Below are 20,751 nucleotides of genomic sequence, written 5' to 3'. Positions count from 1 at the left end.
TTGGAATATATGTGTAACCTCTTCAACCAGAGTGCTGGTGTGTTGCAGCTTGCAGAGCAGCCCTTGTCCTGCTGCCTGCTTTGGACAAATCTGCTCAGAGTGGCTTTGCTGGAAACCCCCTGTTCCCCTGGGTGTGTTTTGGACGCAAGCTCTGTGTGTCAGGTTGGCTCCAAGGTGTAGTCACAGGTTTTCTGTGCCAGCCCCATCCCCTCTCTGTGCACAGAAGCCGTCTCGTGGTTATTTGCACTCACAGCAAGAGCATGGGAGAGGAGCTGTTAACATTGAGCATCTTAAAATCTGTGTTAAATTCATGTTTTACATTCTGATGGTTTCTGTGTTTCACTACCAGTGCAGTGCAAAGGCTCTGAAGGAAAGGGACTGCTTGCCTATTCCAGCATATTCTGGTGTAGAATATACAGTTACCTTTGTACTTTTCAAGGGCTTCCCTGTGATGGATTCTCGGGATGCAATTTAGTTGGTGTTGCTTGTCTTAAATTTTTGAAAAGGGGAGTTTCTGTGACTGGAAAAGAAATTGATTTCTAGCTGAGAGTGGAATTTTCTCATCTGGTTGTTGACTCCCTTCTCTTAAATGCCACTTAGCCACTGCAGGAACAAAGTATATTAAAAGTGGCAGAGAGATATTTTTTATTTGGTGCATACATTTTATCTATATAATCTGTAATTTATTCTGTTGTTCGTGATAGCACTTGCTGTAGCAGTATTAAACCAAACTGAATAGAAGCATTTAGGATGGTGTAATCATATTTTTGACCCTGCTTGCTGAAAGGCTTTAATCCTTCAGTGCCAGACACTTGACTCTCAAGCCTGATGCACATTAGTAATAGCAATACCTTGATGACATTGTATGTTCAGCCCCTCTCCTGTGCATTAGGGCTCGCAGGGAAGCTCTGCTGTTCTCCTGTCTGTGCTCACAGGAGCCTGAGGTGGACACAAGACACGAACCATTAGGTTCTGGTGATGTCTCGGTGGGCACGTGGTGTCAGCATTAGATCTGAAATGGTGTTCCTCATCTCACTGTACCTGTTTGAGTGACTAAATCTAAAGCATTTTCTGGTTTCCTTTTCCATCGTGGCAGCGACTCTGTTCCGTGACATCGCCTGCTCGGCAGCAGGTTCAGTGTGACATCAGCTTCCCTCACTTCTGTCCCCTCTGCAGCAAAGTACCTCCAAGGGCTTCGAGGACTTTCAGCACTGTTACAGGAACAACCCTCTTACCTGTGTGCACACCAATTCCTGTGTAAACTCTAGAGTATCCCAGGGTTGATGTTTTTGGGATGTTATTGCTGGGAATGCTACCACCACCTTTCTGCCCAGTAGGTTTCAGCCAGGTTAGTGTTCCCTGTGGTCAGGATTCGCTTCCTACCACAAGATTGTTTTGTTCATGTCACCGTGCTCCCGAGATCTGCCTCTTTCTTTTAAATAAACCAAAAACTCACAAAGTACCTCTATAAACCCCTGCAAAATCTGTACTGTAACAAATCTGTATAATTTGTATTGCTGTATAAAAATTCAAATAAAAGCATTCAAACCTTCTAGGTTTTTGTCTTCAAATTTAAGGATTATTGTGTCCACAAGGATGAACTCAGCAGCATAAGAACAGGAAGCTTTGTACCAGAGGGATGTTTGGGATTAGTCTTTGCAAAGTTTACTTGGCCAAAGTTTTGTGAAGCACCCAGGCATCCTGGCTGTGAGATGGCTTTCCACTGGGTGGTAGCAGCATTTATTTTCCTTCAGCAAGAACGGAGCCACTTTCAGTTTCAGCTCAGAGAGAGCCGATGTGCCGCTGGGGCAGGGGAGGAGGCAGCACTTCCCCTTTGCCTGTGGAAAAGCTCATTCCACTCCAGCAGAGAGAAAAGTTTCTAGGTGAATACAAAACCATCCAGCACTACTTCAGCACATCAGAAAATTTCCTCCAAGATGTGGATTGTGTTGGAGCTGCTGTGAAAATGTTGCTAAGCAAATGGAATGCGTTGTAATCCCAATTAATGGTTGGGATGAAACACATGCTCATTCTGTCCCAAAGCAAGAGGGGCTGATGCTGGTGCACAGCAGTGCTTGACTTGCAAAGCTGGTGAGCTTGGAGCCTCTTGGAGCTTGGAAAATGTGTTGGAGCTTTTTCAAACCTTTCAGCATTGGGTGTGTTTGTGCAGAAGAAGCAGTTTAGATGATACTCTGTTTTCCAGTCCTTGTTTCACTACTGATTTTTGATCAGTGTTAGTCACAGCACCTGATTCAAGCAAAGTCAGCTGGTCTTTGAGCAGCCCCCACCTTTATTTGAAAGAATGTAAATCAGCCCTTAGGGCATTTGGCTTCCCAGGGCCCAGGTAAGCTGAGCCTGGTAGAAGATGGGTTCTAGTGAGTTTTCTGGACCCAAGAGATCTCTATGCAGCCTGTCAGCTTTGTATGAAAAGGTGAAAAAGTGGATTAGGTTAACTGGTGAACCTTCCTGAAGGAGTAGGAACTATGTTAGGGGGAAAGCAATCCCAGGTTGAAATGGATGAGCTGTGAAAAGAGCACGAATGGTGAAATTACAATGTGGTGTTTCTATAACTTACTGCAGTTGATAAAAACATGCTGCTCCTTTTGGCAAATCAGAAATTGTTTCTAGCAGCAGGTCTCGATGAGGCAGAGGGGTTTCAGGAGGGTAGAGCCTGGTTTCCCAAGCTAGGTTTGACCTGAGGTGTCATTTTGTGTGTGTTGGAGGAGAGTTGGTCTGGCCTCATGAAGAGCAGAACCCGAGGCTGTGCTGGGAAGTGCTCAGACTGAGGACTCATCCTAAACCTTTACATGCAGCCCTTCTTAGGAGAAATGTGAAAAAGGGAGATAGGATCCACATGGAGGTGTGTGCTGCTGCAGTCATTACCCTCCAGTCAGGGTGGCTGGCCTCTCCAGAGGACTGATGCCTTTGAAGGGCATCACTCTGCCCAAGAGCTGTCACATCACACTGGGGTGACTCTGCTGTGTCGCTCCTTGGGCACAGGAGCAGCTTCTGCCTGCCCTGGAGAAGGCTGAATGGTGCCTCAGGGGACAATTTGGGGACTAACATAAGGTGCAGCCAAAGCCAGCCAGGGTGATGTCCACACCACAGCACTGAGTCTCACTTGAAGCTGAGACCCACCAGAGAACCTGTAAACAAATACGTGGCACCATTTTAGCAGTGGCTGTTCATGATGAAATTCATTTCGGGTACAAAAGATGAACTTTAAATGACTCCAGCATATTTTGAGTATCAGTTCTGCTATAAAGAACTCTTTTGCAAAATTTCTGTTGTCAGCTTATGTGTGAACATGTAAAAACCCTGCTAGAAAGCTGTTAATAAACTAAAATCGCTATGACCTCTGCTAGAAATGCCAATTTTGTAACAACTCTTTTGGCTGTGAAAAAAACATTCACATTTTGTAATGTCCTTTACACAGAGACCACCCAGAAACCATATGAGCAATTAAAAGCTGAGTCTGCCTCTTTTTATCTTTGGTTCAGATTATACTGATTTCACTATAGGCTTCAGCACCTGGATTTTGTTTGGGAATGGCTCTGGAAGGTGCATTATTTTTGCATCTCAGGTTAGAATTGGAAGAGAGAAAGTCTATTTGCACATACAGTGGATAATTATCTTATTGAAGTAACATTTCCTCTGAAAGCTTGATAGCCAGATTTCATCCCAGAGTTGCAAAAATCGTAACCAGTTAGCTCCTAAATAATTTTTATGATGAAGAGTTCACATTCTTGCACAGAGAGCTGGGTGTGGGCGGCTGCCCTAATTTAAATATAGCAAAATTTCCCTTTACTGAACAATTTACATTAAGAGAGGCTTTGTAGAACCTTAGTGAGAGCAGCATGAAACGTTTTGTTTATGGTTGTAACTCATGCGCCCCGTGGCTCTTGTACTATTGTTGCACAGCTGCACATTGACGTGTGTGTGCAGACTTCCCTAGAGCTGGAGCAGGATCCCTCTTTCATGGACTGTGACAGGGCTTTAAGCCACTACAGAAATTCCCAAAAGGGAATTCATGATCCCTCCTTATTCCATTCAAGCACCAAAAAACTTGAGGAATTCCTTTTTTTAAGAGGGCCGTGGAATTGTGCCAACTGTGCTGAAGCATAAGAACTGCTTTTATTCTTACAGCACTGGACAGGAGCTCCAGCTTTGGCCATAGCAGTAGTGACCTCAGACCTTTGCTGCCTTTGTGACTTCTTACCATCTTTTCCATAAAAACCCAGAGAGGGATTGCAGTTGCTGTGCCTGCTTTGAGGTTTTCCTGGCAGCACCTGCTGCTTCCAGCGCGCAGCGTTATTCCTGTGAAGGCTCTTTGCTAAGAGGAAGCCTGAACTTTTGTGGGGCACCAACAGCACCTGAACCTCAAGGGAAGTGGCCTCAGTGCTGTGTGTGGTCCCACGCTGTCCGAGCCTCTTCCTCTCCCCACAGGAGACAAAGTGACCCCGGTGGGTTTGTGCAGGCGTCGTCTCTCGGAGCCGCGAGCGGCCGCCGGGCCGGGCAGCGGATGTTGGGGTTGGTGAATCACAGGGACAGGAAACCAGCAACTGCAACGAGCCCTGGAGGAACCGACTCCAGCCCCGGCAGCTGGAGGTGCTGGAGGAGCTGGGACACTTCAGGGACAGCGGCTGAAGCTGTGGGCAAGGTGGGTGAGGGAGGGAGGGATGGGCAGAGGAAAGCGCCCGGAGGTGCGTGGTGCTCCTATGGGGACAGTGGGGTGTCCCACTGGGCTCAGGGATCCCATGTTAGACCTTGGTGAGCCTTTAAAGAGGTTCAAGTTCATCCCTGTAAAACCTCTCTGAAAAGCAACATGGTGGATGTTCCCTCCTCACTGCTGCTCCCGGCCATCACCAGCTCCAAGGTAGGAATTTCCACCTCTCTCTTCCCAGCAGCATTTAGACCCCTCTGGACCTGAGATGAGCCCATCCCACACAACCTGGATTGCCTGTTTTACAGTACTGTACTTTACATCTCCTCATCCATCTGCTGATGGAAGCGTGGGTTTAATTACATTATTTCTGCATTCACATCTTCTGAAATATTCTGGAAGATTCAGTCTGTGCTGAGCCTCCCTCATCCCTGCATGGTCCTTCTTCTGGCTCCTGCCTGTAGTTTCTGGGACTGCTGCAGCCCACGCTGCTCCCCCTCCAAAGCCCAGTCCTTAAAAATAGCTGATTCAAACGACACTTCCTGGGTTTTCCATTGATTTCAGAGCTGACTGGCATCATGGATATGAATGTATTTATTTCACTGCATGTAAGTGCTTGAAATAGCTAATTCTAGATAGAAGGAGATTTGGTTTTGCATCAGTTTTCTCTTGTGTGAACAATGTTCGGTGTAAGATGGGCCACGAGGCAGATAATTTAGCAGAAGAGGATAATTTGGGGATAATCTTGTGTGAGATTGGCTCATTTTTGTGGTTCTGGAGTCCGTAGTTACACGGGTTGCCTGTATTGCTAACATGGGGGCTCCCAGTGGAGGTGAATGATGCTGGGAGGCTTCAGTGCTGCCTGGAACAGTTGCAAATACAAGATCTGTCTGTGAGTTACCTCCTTGTGCTGCCATGCCTGGTGTGATTGGGGTTTTGCACCGTATTTTCCACCCAAGGTTTTTTAAAAGCATTTTCCAAAGTTATAATCTATGTGGAAGTTGGTGTATCAATTCTAACTTTCCCCTTTTATCGTATGTTCTACTGAAATGCATCTCTTGGCATGAAAGCCTGATCTGCCTGAATAGCTGTAAAAAGACTTTATGGCAGCAGCCTTCCTAAGAAACCTGATACTGGCATAAATCTGGTAGGAAATGAGATGTGCAGACCTCTGGAAAGGAGCTTTTCTGAAGGCTCAGTGCTGGTCATTGAAGTCATTCCAGCCACAGGAGCTTCCTTGGTCTGAGACTTTAATTTCTGAATTGATGGGACTTTCTGTGGCAATCTGTGCCACACAGGCAAGCAGAAAGTGGAGCTGCTTTTCTTAGACACGTTAGAGACATTGACTCAAGCTGAATATTGCATCTGTTCAACAAGTCAGTGTGCTGAAATTCATATGGTGAGTCTTTAAATACACTCTCCACTTCATATTTCATAGCAGTGACTCATCCTACCAGCCTGAATTAGAATTAATTTACTGCAAACTGGTGCAGACCACAAAACTTACTGCAGGGGAGAGAAAGTGTCTGGTTTATATTTGCCTTTTGGGCATTTTTTGATTGATAGATAGAATACATAATAGAAATACATTAAATACATAATATAAATACATTATTTTAGTCTTTATCTTGCAACGTGAACTCAGGGATGGGCTTGACATCTGCAAAGGGCTAAAATGTCTTCATCAGAAATTATCTCATGGAAAACCAGGCATTGCTGAGGCCACATCAACACATTCCTCACTCTCCTGGTTTCTCAGCAAAAAGTTAAAGTTCACTTTAAGTGCTCTTGCAGGTTTTTTTAGTGAGCTTTGTGCCTCTTCTGCTGCTTTTGGGAAGTTCTTCCAGACTTTCCATCCATTAGGAATTTCATTTCTAGCCTGTGCATATCCAGCTTATATCCACTCGTTTTATAAGCCAGAATTGCCTTATTTCAATTCAAAAGTTTTTCTCACTTTGTTGTGCTGCTCTTGGACAGATAGACAGTGAGTGTCCATGTCCTCTTACTCTCCATTTCAGGGGAATTAAAAGCAGATGACCTTTTAGTCTTCCTGGATAAAACCACCTCTCCTTCCTTTGGTTCTTCATAGTGAGCCTTGTTACTGGAGTGAATCCTTAAATTAAGCCAAGACCTGGCACAGAGTAGATAAATTTTCACAAGTTCATTATTATTTCCAAAATTTTTAGTAAGAAAAAGGTTTTTTCCTTGATTGCTAAAAATATCTGAGGCCAGAGAAGGAGCAGAGACCACAGCTGTATCCAGACTCCAGCGTGTTGCTCTCCCGGGAACTGCTTGTCTGGAGCAGCTGCTCCTGAGGGATTTGTGGGGTCATGGTGCTCGGGGTGTGCCCCGGTCCCACCGGCTTCCTCAGCACAGAAAGGGGAAAAACAGGCAAAAGGAGAAGAGAGAAGTGCATGAACAGAACAGGGCATTGCGACACTATCCGAGTGTCACTCCTAAACTGGATGGGAACCTGTTTTCTCCCTGACTTTGGGTTTAGCATCTTGGAAGCAGGGCTGGCCATCCATGAACTCCACACGTCCTCCTGTGCAGACACCTCCGTGGCTCGAGTCTGTCTGTTCTGCTCTCCAACTCCCCAAGGCAGAGCACAGGGAAGCACATTCAGCCTTCCAAATATTTTATTTATATCCTGCTAGCCGTGAGTAAGTGCTTCCAGCTTTCTGCTTGTCATAAATCTGTTCATCACCTCCTTCTGTCAGCTCCTTACCAGAGCAGGGCTTGTACCAAAAGAAGGGATTTTCCATCGACTTGGGTATTTGGGGACCACAAATGATCTTCAGGCTGATGTGTGTGTGTGACTTGGGGGCTTTCTTGGGGCATAAAGCTGTGATGGGGTGGGACACACCATGTCCTGTTCATCAGCCCTCAAGTAACCACTTTTTGTGTCCCTGGTGAGTGGGGGCTCAGGAGCAGACAGGTTTTGCTGCCTCACTGCCCGTGACCAAAATAAAACTGGCTCTGGAAGGGAGAAGGAGGCCTGCCATGCAACAGGACAAACTAGGTCAGTGTTGTCAGGTGTCTTCAGCTCTGCCTTGCCTTCACTTTAAAGAAAAAAAAAAAAAAAGAAGGGAAAGAAAAAAAAGAAGATGAAAAGCCAGGAAGCCCACAAAGCAGCAGCATTGCAGCTCTTTGTATTTTAGTCACCAGCATTGGATCAACTTCCCTCAGCTGCCTCTTGGAGATGCTTTAGAGATGATCCACAGCTCATGATTTCCATGGGGGATGCTGAGCAAAGGAAAAATGATGGGAAAAACCACATGGTTTTGACTAGGCTCTTTTGGGTTCTGGTCCTGCATCTCTAGGGTGGGTGCATGGAGGTCTGGGCAATTAAATTTAGAATAACTCATGTTCTTCAGAAAGCGCTGCAAAAACACTGTGCAGGGAAAGAGAGGCCTCTGGGGGCCTGTAAAAGGCAAAGAGTGAGGTAGAGGTAGAGTGAGTTCTGGTAGCTGCCAGGTCCTGGAGAACCCCAGGAACCTGGAACACAAGAGGAATAAGCCCGGTATGTTCTCAAGCAAAGGGTGAGGTCCCTTCTGGACAGCCATATGGTGTTTGGGAACCAGGGAGAAGATGCTGACACCAAACCATTGCTCCTGGCTTTGCTCAAGGTCTGTCTGAGTGGAAATGAGGGACTTTCCTTCCTCTCCTTTCCCTGCCCCATGCTGATTTACACCATGATTATTTTCACTGTGCCCTGATAACTAGGACCGTGGCACTGGGCCGAGCCTTCAGTGCAAATTGGACCACAAAGCTCCCACCAACACGCTCAGCTGCTGCTCCAAGTGCCTGGCAGGGACAGGAGGAAGGTGCTCAGCCCCCACAGGCTCAGCTGCCATGGGAGGCTTTGGGTTTTCTCCGACATCCACGGGCTGTCAGAGCAACTTCCAAACTTCTGTGGAGTTTGGGCAGAGGAATATTGTTTATTCCACTTTAATCAAGCAGAGGCAGAAGGTGCTGAGCAGGGTGGAATCAAGCTGCTGCTTTCTATTGTCTGCTACTGGCATTTGTTTTGTTATTTTGAATTATTTTAATTATCAATTGCTATAATATATCTTTCCTCCTCCATTCACCAATTTAATACGGGCTAAAGTTGTAATGAGAGAGGCTGAAGGTAGGCAGCAGGAAAGCTTCCTGCCAGCCAGAGTGATGATGTACTGGCCTTTGGCACGTTGAAGTTTCTCCATCTCAAGGGAAAGAAGAAAGTTGATTAAAAACAAAAATAAATTAAAATAATCTGTAACTAAAGAAAATCTGACCCCGGGGAATAGGAATGGGCTAAATGATCCATCTCAGTGTCAGCAGGCTGCTTTCTGTGATATTTGTAGGATGTTTTGTGTTTTAAAGGAAGAAGTTGAAGCCAAATTGTGCTGATTGTTAAAAAATGTTAGCTGCTCTTTGTGAAAAAGCCTGTCATGGAAAGAAGGGGAAGAGCCGGTGGCTGAGCCAGCTCAATGCAGAAAAAGGCATGGGGAATTTCACATTGGGAGTCACTCTGAGCTGCAGGAAAGAGCCAGAACACGTTGTGCAAAGGTCTTGACTGTTTAAATATTGCTTTGTGCCTTCCTTTTGCCTCTCTTCTAGATATTAACAAATTACTGTCTGCTGACAGCGTTTGATGGAAGCATGGTGGGTTTGGAGACTGGGAATGAGTAATTGAGAGCAGTGCAGGACAGGGCATCGCCTCTGCTGCCCTGTGCTACAAGCCCAAAGTCCCTTCTGCATCCTCAGCAGCCTCCTGGCTCCCTGGGGGTGGGAGTGCAAACAGCACCTGGCTTTTTGGGGCTAAAAGCTCTCTGAGGGATGGCCTCACAGCCCCGTGTGCCCCCACAGCTGACAGGGTCCCCTGGCCGTGTGTTTCAGGCTGGATTTGGCTGGGCCATGGTGCAGCTGGAGCTGTGGGCGGCCGCGGCGCTGATGCTGCTCGGGGCGGCCGTCAGCCTCTGCGTCAGGTGCCAGCTCTGGGGTAAGTGCTGCCTGTCGCTACTGGACACGAAATGAGTACACAGAAACCTGGTGAGTTCAAGAGAGAAAAAGACCCAGTTTTATTTCTGACCTGGCATTATATAGAATTCCAAAAGTGACAGTGGATTGGAGGATGAAATTGCCACCTCTCCAACCACACTGGTGAAACCAACAGTCCATCAGTTCTCTCCTCCCGCAAAGAAGAATGCAGAACAATCATTATTTACGTGAACAGTCCGTGACAAATATGAGAATATTTCCAGTAGAAATATGGAAACATTATCAGAAGGCTAAAGAAGTTTTATGAGAAGTTTAAAACTTTCAAAAGAACTATAAAAGAAAACACTTTTAAAAATTAGGGCAACAGCTGCCCGCCGTCCTGGCTGGCCTTCCCTCTTGGAATGTCCTCCCCACTGTGTGGGCTTGGCTGTGCTGCTGGGTACCAGCTCTGCCCTTCTGGGGCTGGGTTGTGGTCCGTGGTGGTGGTGGACACAACCTTCACCGAGAGCGCCGTGCAGCACCAGCAGGTGGGAGCCATGAGAGCACAGCACACACAGACAGGCAGACAGACACACGAAGCAACTCAGCAGTGAAGATATGTGAGGGTCCAGGCATGGAATTCCAACAAGAGTTAATTACAGGAGAACACTGAATGGGTCGAGAGACCAAAGACACCGACAAAGCAGGATCCAGGGTATAAATACAGGGAAAGGGACCAATAGGGAATGCCAGGGTGGATGGGTGGGGTTACACAAACCAGTGGGAACACAGGGAAGGGAGAACTCTCTAGAACATTGAACATATAGGGTAAAAGGGGCAGGGAAGGCCAACGGGCCAAAGGGGAGGACAAAACCAGGATAAATTAACACCGTGCTGCAGGGCACCATGGGGGAAGCCTCCTTCCTCATCCTGAGCATGAGGAGAGCCTGGAGTGCATCTCTCCAGGGCATTGTTACCTTCTCCCCTGTAGGCTCACAGGCTTCCACAGGGATGCTCCCACAGCGTGAGCGTGGAAGAGGCTCTGCCAGAGAACCAAGTGAGAAGTAACACCTGAAAGTGCAGCCCCCCTTCCCTGGGGCCGAAGCAACACTGAGCTCCCTCTACATGGTCATGTTGCTGGGTGGTTTTGGGTCTCCACGTGGGAGGATTAGCTCCAGTTACACAAATCCTGCAGGTTTGGGACAGAAGGGCAGGCAAGGAAGGGGAGTCTGGAGGGTAAATTCATAAAGAGAAGAGAGTAAGCACCCAGTGGGGTTTGAGCCTCTCCCCGAGCATTGGGTGGGTTTTAATGGGGGAGAGGCTGCAGTTTGGGGTTTGGGGGCAGGACTGGCTGCTTTGCTTTGTGGAGGTTGAGATAAAAACCACAATTTAAACATAGTTTCAAAAAATTTCATCAAAACCCTACTGCAACTACTGCTTATTGCCTCCACTGTCCTGACGTGCTGACGAAGTTTTGTGAATGTATTTTACTGGCCTTTCTGATCTCTAACTCCCAAATCATCGTTTCTAAGAGCTTTTTGTTGCCTTGTCTTCCAGCTACCAAACGGGAGTCACAGCTGAATGAGTGGAGGAGCCAGTAAGTTGCCTTTCCCAATCGTGTTTCTCCCCCAAACAACTCACCCAGGGTGAGCCCCAGAGCCAGACCCAAGCTGAAATCTGGGTTTATATAAAATAAAATAAAATAATGCCAGGATGGGATGCAAGGCAGTGTGCCCCAGCCCAAGGTGCTGCTGAAGGGGCAATGCCTTTACAGAGAAAAATCCAAAATAAAACTGAAGCTGACTGTGATGTCGTTGAATCACTAACTAGTTGGAAAAGGTCTGGGAGAGAAGGGCGAGTTCTTATCCTGTTCTGTTGTGTCCTGAGATGAGATGGAAAGATTATTTACTTCATAAAGAAGCCCCTGCCCTTGGCTGGTGCTGGTTGGACCGTGTACCAGAGCAACCACTGACCTGCAGCACAAGAAATGAAGGAAATGCAGTGTACACACGTGCACTGCCCTTATTTCCTTCAGCAACAGACAAACCACAGTAAATGATGTTAAAAAAAGCAAAGTTGGGTTGTAAGCTTTTTTTTAGGAGATGCAATGTGGCTCTGCAGAGGCCTCCAAGGGGTGGGGTTTTGTTTCTGTGGGAAAGGCTCTGGAGTGATCCATTGTAGACTGATGGAGCAGCCACTGAAGTCTCCATCCCCCACAGGCTCCATCTCTCACTGACTCTTGCTGAATTGTCCCAACTTCTTGAAATTTATACCTGGATTAGGTGGTTTGGGCTCAGGTTTGTGGTGTTGTGTGCTCTTTCTGGAGGTGTGGTTTGGGGGTGTCTTGCAAGCAAAGTGGTTTGACTCTATGTTTGGGTTTTTTGACAGCCTTGGGCCATGAATCCCAGCTGGGTATGGGGCAACCCTAATGAAAAAGGGGGAAAGGGTTCCCAAAATTTGAATTAATAAGTACCTGTGTAGAAACACCTGCAGTGGAAAAGGTGTTGAATTCTCTTGTGCTCTGAAAAGCAGCTCTCCTATTAACTAAAAAGTAAAGAGGTTACTGGGTATAGGTTATCATTGATAACATTATTTTATTCATGATATTAAGGGATGATGGGAGGGGCAGAGGCAGCAGTGGAGGTGAAGCAGTGGGGTTTGAAGCCATTTCATGCATGAACATCCATTTTTTAATGGGTAAAAGGGTTCTTCTGGTCTTTGGTGGCTGAAGCATCAGAATGAGAATTATCCTAAATGATGTTTTCCTCATCCCTGGATCCTTCCCTTGCTGATGCTGGCTGCTCTGCCAGTGGTCCCAAACCACATCCTGTCTTTAAAGGATCAAGAAGAGTCCAGAAAGATGCTCCCAGGTCATACAGGCCCTGCATGACATGCTGAGCAATGCAGCTTGGCATCTCACAGAGCCCAGCATGGTGCTCTCTGCCCTCCACTCACCAAACAGTCAGGTCTCTTCTATCTGTTTTCCTTGTCATAAACCCCAAAATCCTGTTGTTTTTTCCAGGCTTGAAAGCCAGCAGAGATTTGAGGTGATTCGATCCCATACCGGTGAGTATGAGCATTGCATGTGGCTCCTGCCTCGTGGTGTGAGGGCCCTGCATGCATAGAACAGGGGGAAAGTAATGTTCAGTGGGTCACCTTGGAGCCAGGCCATGAAATGGTGAGACCTGGATTGTCCGAGCCACCTTAGATGCTTCTAGATATGTGAATTCTGAGCTCTAGTTAAAAAAATGCCCTTTGCGTTGAAAACGATTCGCTAAAGCGATGTCGTTGAAAAGTGACACCTCAGCTGCTGGGGCTCTTGGAACCATGCTGTGCACCCTGGGAGAATGAAGGTGTGGGTGACAGGAGTGACTCATCCATCATCCCCCCTCACTGCTTCCTGCAGCAGGTTGGCTTCAGCACTGAACTTTAGAGTTGTACGTCACAACGAGCAGCTGCCAGGTCCGTGTGCGATGTGTCCATCTGCAGATGGCTCTGCCCTGCCCAAGGACTCTGCTGGCTCCAAGCCCCTTAACCCTTCTACAAATCTTTCATCCCAGCCTGACCAAAGCTCTCAACTGTCCCTTGCAGTGTGGAGGGAGGGGAATGGCCCCGAATCAAGCAGTTTGGGGGACAGTAGGTGACAAGGCAGCAGCTGGGACTGTAGCTCCCTCCAGCAAGTGTTTGCAAGCTCTGTGGTCTGCACAGACACCAGCTTTTTCTCTAGTTGTTTCTTGTTTTGACCATTTTTGAACATTCAAGGAACAATCTGGAAGCTATTTGAGGATGCATTAGGAAAATGCTTGCCAGTCCCAGGGATTTCTGTCTGGTGGATGTTCTGTGCTCTTCAACATATCTGCTGTTGCCATAATAATTAACATGATAATTTTGTTGTTGTTGCCAGTTGCAACCCGAAGGCTGGAAAAAAGTAAGGAACCTGAAAAGTTATCAATAGCAAGGTAGGAAAAAACCCAAATAAAATCTAGCTCTACAGCCAAGGTTGGATGAAGTTCACCTAAGATACATGAACATTTGGGATTGCATTCTGGGCCCTATAGATATGGCTTGGGCTGTATTTATAATCAAAGAATAGTTTGAGTTGCAAGGGACCTTTCAAGGTCATCTAGTCCAACCAGGTGAGGAGCAGGGACATCTTCAACTTGATTGGGTTGCTTCACTTGTTGATGGTCAGTAGTGTATTTAGACTTTTTCTGGACTTGTTCAGTATGACTGCATTCTTCTGGCAACTGATTAAATCAAACCCAGGAGAGTGAGCTGTGGCTGTACATAGCAGATATGTCATGGAAAAGAAATGGCCATTATTCACTTATGAGCAGTTTGGTGTGATAAATCCCCTTCTCCCCATCACCAAAATCCCCAGTAACTACACAGCCATTGTAACTCTGCTGCAATATTCAAGCATAGTTATTCCCATCTAGGGACTTTACTCCAAATTCTTAATCTCCCCTTGCTCCGTGTGTGTACTTGATAACCTCACTGGGAGGTTTCATGCATGGTCCTTCTGATGGTGTGTAACTGCTGGCAGGGTTTGCTCAGACCCCTGATTTTAGGTCTCTTTTCTCTCTTTCAGTAAAGCCACCGAAGAGCTCAGTGCTTCCCACCACACTGGATATGGTGAGCAGCTTCTGGGACAGGCGCAGATACAATGAACCACAGAGTGGTTGGAGGTGGAAGAGACCTTAAAATCATCTCCTTCCAACCCCCTGCCATGGGCAAGGACACCTTCCACTATCCCAGGGTGCTCCAAGCCCCATCCAACCTGACCTTGGACACTTGCAGGGATGGGGCAGCCACAGCTGCTCTGGGCAGCCTGTGCCAGGACCTCACCACCCTCACAGGGAAAAATCTCATCCCAATATCCCACCTAACCCTGCCCTCTGTCAGTGGGAAGCCATACCCCCTTGTCCTGCCACTCCCAGCCCTTGTCCAAAGTCCCTCTCTCCTTTAGAAGGGGCTCTTCCATCAGGTCCACTTCCATCTTAATTTGGGTCTATCCTGGGTCTGAGTTTAAAACCCAGTGCTCATCCTGCTGTGGCTGACCAGTCCTGGTTAGAGCCACAGGCACAGATTGTTTAAAATATCACCCCTGGCTGTCCCAACTCCTGTACCCTGGAGTGTCCAACCTCGCAGCCGTGTCCCCTGACCTCAGAGCTGAGTGGGGGTAGAGCTGCTGGTGCTGAAATACTTGGTGCCTCCCTGCATTGTCAAACTGCTCCCATCACTCAGCTTGAGTTCATGTGTAATGTGCCCCTCTCTTGTCCCCAGGGAGCAGGGACGAGTCCAGGTACCAGAATTTCCTGGCAGGTAAATGCTGCAGCCATATGCCTGGGGGTCTGGGAAGGAAGGCTGCCGAGGGGATGGGAGGTCCCAGGGGATGGGAGCTGGCAGGGGGCACACAGGCAGCCAGCACTGCAGCTGGCAGAGCTCTGGCTCGGTCAGTTTAGAGATTGCTTTGTAAGACACACACTGATCTGATTAACGGGCAGAGCGGACGGGGACGGATGCTCCCGAGCCCGCTGCTCCCTCCCAGGCCGTGTGAGCTGGTGCTTGCCCTAAGAAGATTATTGGTGTATGGGGCTGTGCTTTCCTCCTTTCCCAAGCCAGGGAGCATATTCCCCATCTCCTGCCAGCTGGCAGGATGTGTCTATGAGAAGTGGTGAGCCGGGGTTTTCCCAGGACTTGGGGTGGATCAGAGCTACCTCCCTGTGCTCCAGCCACCTGGCTCTGCTGTGGACAGGCTTTGGGGCTGTGCCAGGGCTTTGTGGCTGCTGGGGATGTCAGCTGTGGTTGTGCTGGGCGGGGTGTCCAGCTGTGCCCAGGGATAGCTGTTCAGGTTGATGCCTTGGTGGGGTGCTGACAGCAAACCCTTGTTCTTGCAGAGAACTGCCTGCAAGAAGATCCTGCCTATGTGTAAGTACCCTGTGCTGCTGCCAGCACCGTCGAGTGGAGCCATACTGGTCCCAGCGCTGTCCTGGTGCTCCCACAGCTCAGCCTGGGAAGCCAGTGCTGGGCAGCAGGAGCTGACAGTGCTGCTGTTCTCACAGGGAGCCCGTGTCTCTGGATCACTACTACAATTGCACCAGGCTCTTCAAACAACCCCGTGGTAGGTCTCCAGGCAAGCCAGGTGGGTTCCTTCATCCAGCCTGGCTGTCCCATGGCTCCAGGGAGCTCATGAGACTGTTCTTGCTGAGGTCTGTGCATCACTGTGCCTGAAGCAAGTGTGGGCCCAGGGGACATATTCATTAAAAGCGTGTAGCAGAGCTGTGGGATTTGAGGGATGTCCAAGCCCCTATCAGTCCATCTGTTGCCTATAAACAGAGGAGCCCAAAACCATTGGTGATTGTGCCCCTGTGGGAGTGACCACCCGATTCCATCCCTTGGTCACCACAGGCTGTCACTAAGACTAACAAATTTTTAGCTAATCTACATTTCATTGTGGGAAACAGCCCCCTCCTGCAGGTGCTGAGGGATCTTCCCAGGTCATTTACACTTCCATAGGTCCTTTGTCACTCCTCTTTCTTCTCTCCATCAGAGAAAGACGAGGATTCCTATTCCTATGAAAATGTCACCATTGGAGTGTCTCAGGGCTCTGATCCAGGTGGGTGTGCTGCTGTCACGGGTCATGTGTGTGCACAAAGTGCAGAGAAGGATGGTGACCTGCTCAGCCAAGAGAAACCCGCTTGCTCACAGCTCAGCTCTTCCTACCAGCTCTGTGCCATGGAGCTGGCACACAGGGACTGCTGCAGGCACAGAGCAGGCCTGGAACATTTCCCCTTTCTGCAGGAAAATGCACATGGTGATACCTCCACCCTGATGCCTTTGACTTGGTGGTTTCTGCAGCAATTCAGGAACTTTGGGGTCTGCATCTTTAGGTTTTTAGTGTTGTTTTAGCCAGGATGGTTCTATGGTTCTAGCCCCTAGCTCAGGTTTCTCACCAAATCCAGCACAAGAAGGCTGAAGCCGGAAAGCTTCTGGAGGATGACACTGGATCACAGTGTCCCTTCAGGGCTTCCAGCATCACTCCTGGGGTGTTGCAATCAAAATAGGAAGTGAGTTTTGCTTCCTTCTGTGAGTTAACACACGCTTTCTGCACTGCTGAAGCCTGCCCTGCTCCTGCCTGGCTTTGTGCAGAGTGATTAGAGGAGGCAGGAGCAGCAGGGACCTGTCTGATCCCCATCCGTGCCTGCAGATATCCAGGCACGTGGCCAGGGCTGGAAAAATGACGAGGCAGCATCAGCAGATCTGTGCTGGCTGGAAGCTCAGCCACGTGCACGGCACACTCGGGGGCAGTGGTAGGAAGGGGGTTTCACAAAGGCCTTTTTTTAGTCCATTTGCTGTTCAGTATCACCCTGTCCAAACTCTTTCTTGTCACAGATGAGGCTGTAGACTATGAGAACAGCATGACAATACTCACATGGAAACTCCAGCAAGGGCAAGGTACGTTCTCAGCTGTTATTTGCTGTTTGGGGCTTATGGGCAGAGTGCCTGGAGCACTAGGCCAGTATAGAGTTAATTTTTTCCCCAATTGTCCATGATAAATATCCAAGGCAATGTGCAAATTGTAACGCGCTCTTGTAACTGAATGCTGCTCTGTTGGGACGTGGTGCCTGTCGTACTCAAAAGGCCACCTTTTGGGTGGCTGTGCCTAAACCCTGACCATGGGATGCTACAGAAAAGTGTTGCTCTTCAGGTCTTACATCCTCTTTACACTTGAGGTTGCCCCAGAGCAAGCACAGCTGTGTAATCCCCTGTGCCACAGAACTTTGTGCACACACCCAGTGGGTCAGCCCTTGACTCTCCTGCTGTAGTCAGGGGCCCTATTTCTCAAGCTGACCTTTTAACCACAGTTTAATTTAACCTGTGGCTTCCTGTGAAGCATGAGGGTAGTTCTGGCCTGGGGAACAGTGGGGAGTGTACACATATATTTAAGAGCTTTGTGTCTCTGGTGTGAAAGTTGTCTAAGAAAAGTGATTCCTGTTTGCACACTCTCTAGATAAAATCTTTTTTGGCTCTGAAGAGCTGCCCAGAGTGTTTGCAAATTTGCTGTGATCATATTGAAGCCTCTTCAAGGAGACCTTGACACTGATCTGAGTTTTCTTAGCCCAGGCACAAAAACATGTCAGCAGCAAAGGCTAAATATTGGCAGGACACATGGTGTGTCAGTGGTCTGTGTGTTTTCACATCGTGTGTTTTTACACCACTCACTGATAAGTGCTCCCCATCCTCACCCACAGCCCCGGTGACAGAAAACCTGGATGATGAGCCAGACTACATCAACACGGGTCCTGTGTCAGGCCCTGCCCTGCTGTCAGAGCAAAGGTAGAAACAGAGTAAACGGTCGGTGTGTTAAGGTAGGGTGGGAGGATTTGGTTTATGGTGTTTATTTAGGGGTGGGAGGATTTGGTTTCTGCCAAAGGGAGTTCAGCTGGAGCTCTGCCCTTGCTGGCAGCACCAGCACAGCAGCCCACATGGGCAGTGGAGGAGCGTGAGGAGCCCACCCTGTGCAGTGCCTCATCTCTGGCTGATGCCAAGCTGACTAACATGGACCATGGAACAAATTTGTCCAAGTCCATGTCCCAGCTCCAGCGCTGCCTTCCTCCAACAGGCACAGGAACTCCAAAGGGCTCTGGAGCAGTGGAGCACTGCTACATGCTGTGGACAGGGACACCCAGAGCCCCCTGCTCTGAGCAGGGATTCCCTCAGCTGAGCCCTGCCTGCTGTGCTAAAACCACACATCCTGCCCCGTTATCACCACCAGTCTGATGCTGCTGAAAAAGAATTACTCAAGGCAGATAAAGTAAAAATCTGCAGGGAGCTGCAGGAAGGTTGCATGACACTGAGGGACAGTGAATGATGTGCTGGTTAGTGCTGGTCACCCTGCTCCAGACTGGACTAGGACTCCATCTGGGAGATGGACTGGGACCAGTATCGCTCTCCTTGTTGGGTTTTTACCCTCTTGAGCACCTACAGAGGCCCATTGGGATTGTCCTTATGTCACGTGCCAGCTGCTCTAGTTTTATAGGGTCTTATATTCCCCAGAGTGTGAGCACCAGCAGTGGGCAGACTCCCAAAATTGGATCTTTCTGAAGCCATGCAGAATACTTAGGATTTGTCCCCACCATGCAAAGCACAGTCATCCTATTCTGCACACTAGGGCATTTGCTTTTGCTGGATTTAGCTGGACATGGAAAAACCCAGCCTGAGAAACCTGACCATATCTTGCTGCCAGGCATCTTTTTGCCATTATAATGATGCCTCTGTTGTAGCCTTTGCTAGCAGAGTAATATTCTGAAATCTCAATGTCCAACCAACAAATGCCAGCAGAAGTTCTCCACCAAGGGAGGCTGAACTGAGAAATGCGCTCCTGGTGCCTCTGTGCCTCCTGCTCTGATCAGGGATCATCCGTCAGGAGCATGACTGGGGTTCCTGCTTAGACATGGACATTTTGTAGTGTATGTCACTGTTTGTCTCTGGAAAGAAAATGTAGCAGGCAGCAGAGTTAAGCTGAAAGCAGGGATTAAAAGTCAATGGACTCACTGTTTTTTCTCCTCTTATTTCAAGTATTCTGCATAAAGTCTGAAGAAATCTTTTGCTGAGCTGTAAGAGCGCACCCAGCGAACATGCACACAGGGAGAGGGGAGATTTCCATCCCTCAGGGAAATCTCTTCTCCAAACTGTGCCTGCAGTGACGTAGAAGGGGTGCTACTGAAAGAAGAACTGCACTGCTTGAAGCCCCACAGAAGTCCAACTGCAAACCAGCAACTGGAGAGAGCACTCTGCCCCCAGCGACCACGGGCAAGCCCCAGGCTCCTCATCCCAATCTCATTTCCCTGCATGTCCACTCGAAGATGGCCAGTCTGGGCAATGTTTTCTCCTGTCAGGCATGAAATGAATCCTTAACTTGCTGAGCAGTAATGCAGCCAGCTACCTAATTTGTCAGGGTGACTCACGCACGATGGTGTTAAGCCACAGGGATTACGTTCTGATTTAGTTCCTGTGCTCTCCTATAGAAGCAGTTTCCTACGTGAGAGGCACTGGCGAGGCAGAGGTGGTGTTTATAACAGCAGTGGCTGTCTGGAGCTGAATGAGATTCCAACCTGTTCACAAAAGCTAAAGAGGATTAAATGCCTGCCTTATCCATGGGCATGTAATTCACAGTGTTGGTCTACAGCAGTTTTCCTCATGTTTCAGTATCTGTTTTAAAATGATACAAAGAACAGCAGCAACTGTGAGAGACACCCACAGCCACCAGCCTCAGAAACTGTACCAGTCCCTCAAATGGTTGTTGGAGCATGATCCCAAAAACTGAATCCCTTTCCCTGAGCCCTGATGTACAAATCTGGCACTTCTGGAACACTTATTTATTAAAACTGAAAAGCTTCCAAAGCAAATGGGGTGTTTTGCTATGGTTTGCAATGATAGACGACTGCATGATCAGGTGACACAGAAATGGGAGGACATGAGGTGACAAGGAGTAATGTGCAGGATCTTATGGGGAAAAATGCATTAAAAGCCTTCTTCCTCAAAATAAGATCAGAAAACTGTTTCAGGAAAGAACACAGCCCACACTCATGGTGGGTGAGCAGAGAAGGGGAGCTAAGGGTTAGAGACTGTGGTGTGGGAGAAGGGATGTCAGGTGCTTTCTGCTGCAAATGACTTGACTCTAATTTTAGCAGAACTACCAAGAGAGACCAGGTGCCCACCATTGGTGTGGATGAAATGGTGGGTGGGTTGGAGTTTGGCTCAGGAGAAGGTTTGCTAGTGGTTGCTACAAATGCTACAAGTTTCCACAGGACTTTTACAACAGAAGAAATCTAGTGCACTTCAGGGATGCACACAGGCAGGGAGCTACAGCCTGGTTTTCTGCTCACCCCAGCCCAGCTTCTCCTCACACCCTTAGGTTTCCTGATGGCCGAATGCTCTGCAAAAAGTCTGCACAGGTGTATGGCAGCAGGGTCCCCGTGAGCCAGCAGCACAGACAGTGACAGCCTGCACAGGCTCCCAGGCAGGCAAAGGGTGCTTTTGTCACTGAAATTGTGTCTGGACCTCACAGGGCTATGAGACTGTTGGGATTCATCCTCAGCACCTGAAGAAGCTTCCACTTT

The 20,751-nt window shown here is 48.3% G+C and overlaps 1 protein-coding gene across 2 annotated transcripts; it reads left to right on the top strand.

Annotated features, from left to right (window-relative positions):
• The first annotated feature begins 4,690 nt into the window (after positions 1–4,690).
• Positions 4,691–20,037, top strand: LAT2 (linker for activation of T cells family member 2). Of its 2 annotated transcripts, XM_068210195.1 has the most exons (13): positions 4,691–4,876; positions 9,545–9,644; positions 11,180–11,222; positions 12,648–12,691; positions 13,530–13,584; positions 14,217–14,260; positions 14,912–14,950; positions 15,526–15,556; positions 15,691–15,770; positions 16,179–16,244; positions 17,021–17,083; positions 17,881–17,965; positions 19,208–20,037. In XM_068210195.1, exons 1-13 carry the CDS (start codon positions 4,826–4,828, stop codon positions 19,224–19,226), a joined length of 720 nt encoding a protein of 239 aa, XP_068066296.1. In that variant the 5' UTR covers positions 4,691–4,825; the 3' UTR covers positions 19,227–20,037. The 2 variants fall into 2 exon arrangements, with proteins under 2 accessions (XP_068066296.1, XP_068066295.1); XM_068210194.1 differs by lacking the exon at positions 4,691–4,876 and having other exon boundaries at positions 9,368–9,644.
• Positions 20,038–20,751: the final 714 nt, after the last annotated feature.

The sequence above is a fragment of the Anomalospiza imberbis genome, chromosome 20, assembly GCF_031753505.1.
Source record: "Anomalospiza imberbis isolate Cuckoo-Finch-1a 21T00152 chromosome 20, ASM3175350v1, whole genome shotgun sequence".
Lineage (NCBI taxonomy): Eukaryota > Metazoa > Chordata > Aves > Passeriformes > Viduidae > Anomalospiza > Anomalospiza imberbis.
This window is presented reverse-complemented; position numbering and strand designations above follow the sequence as displayed.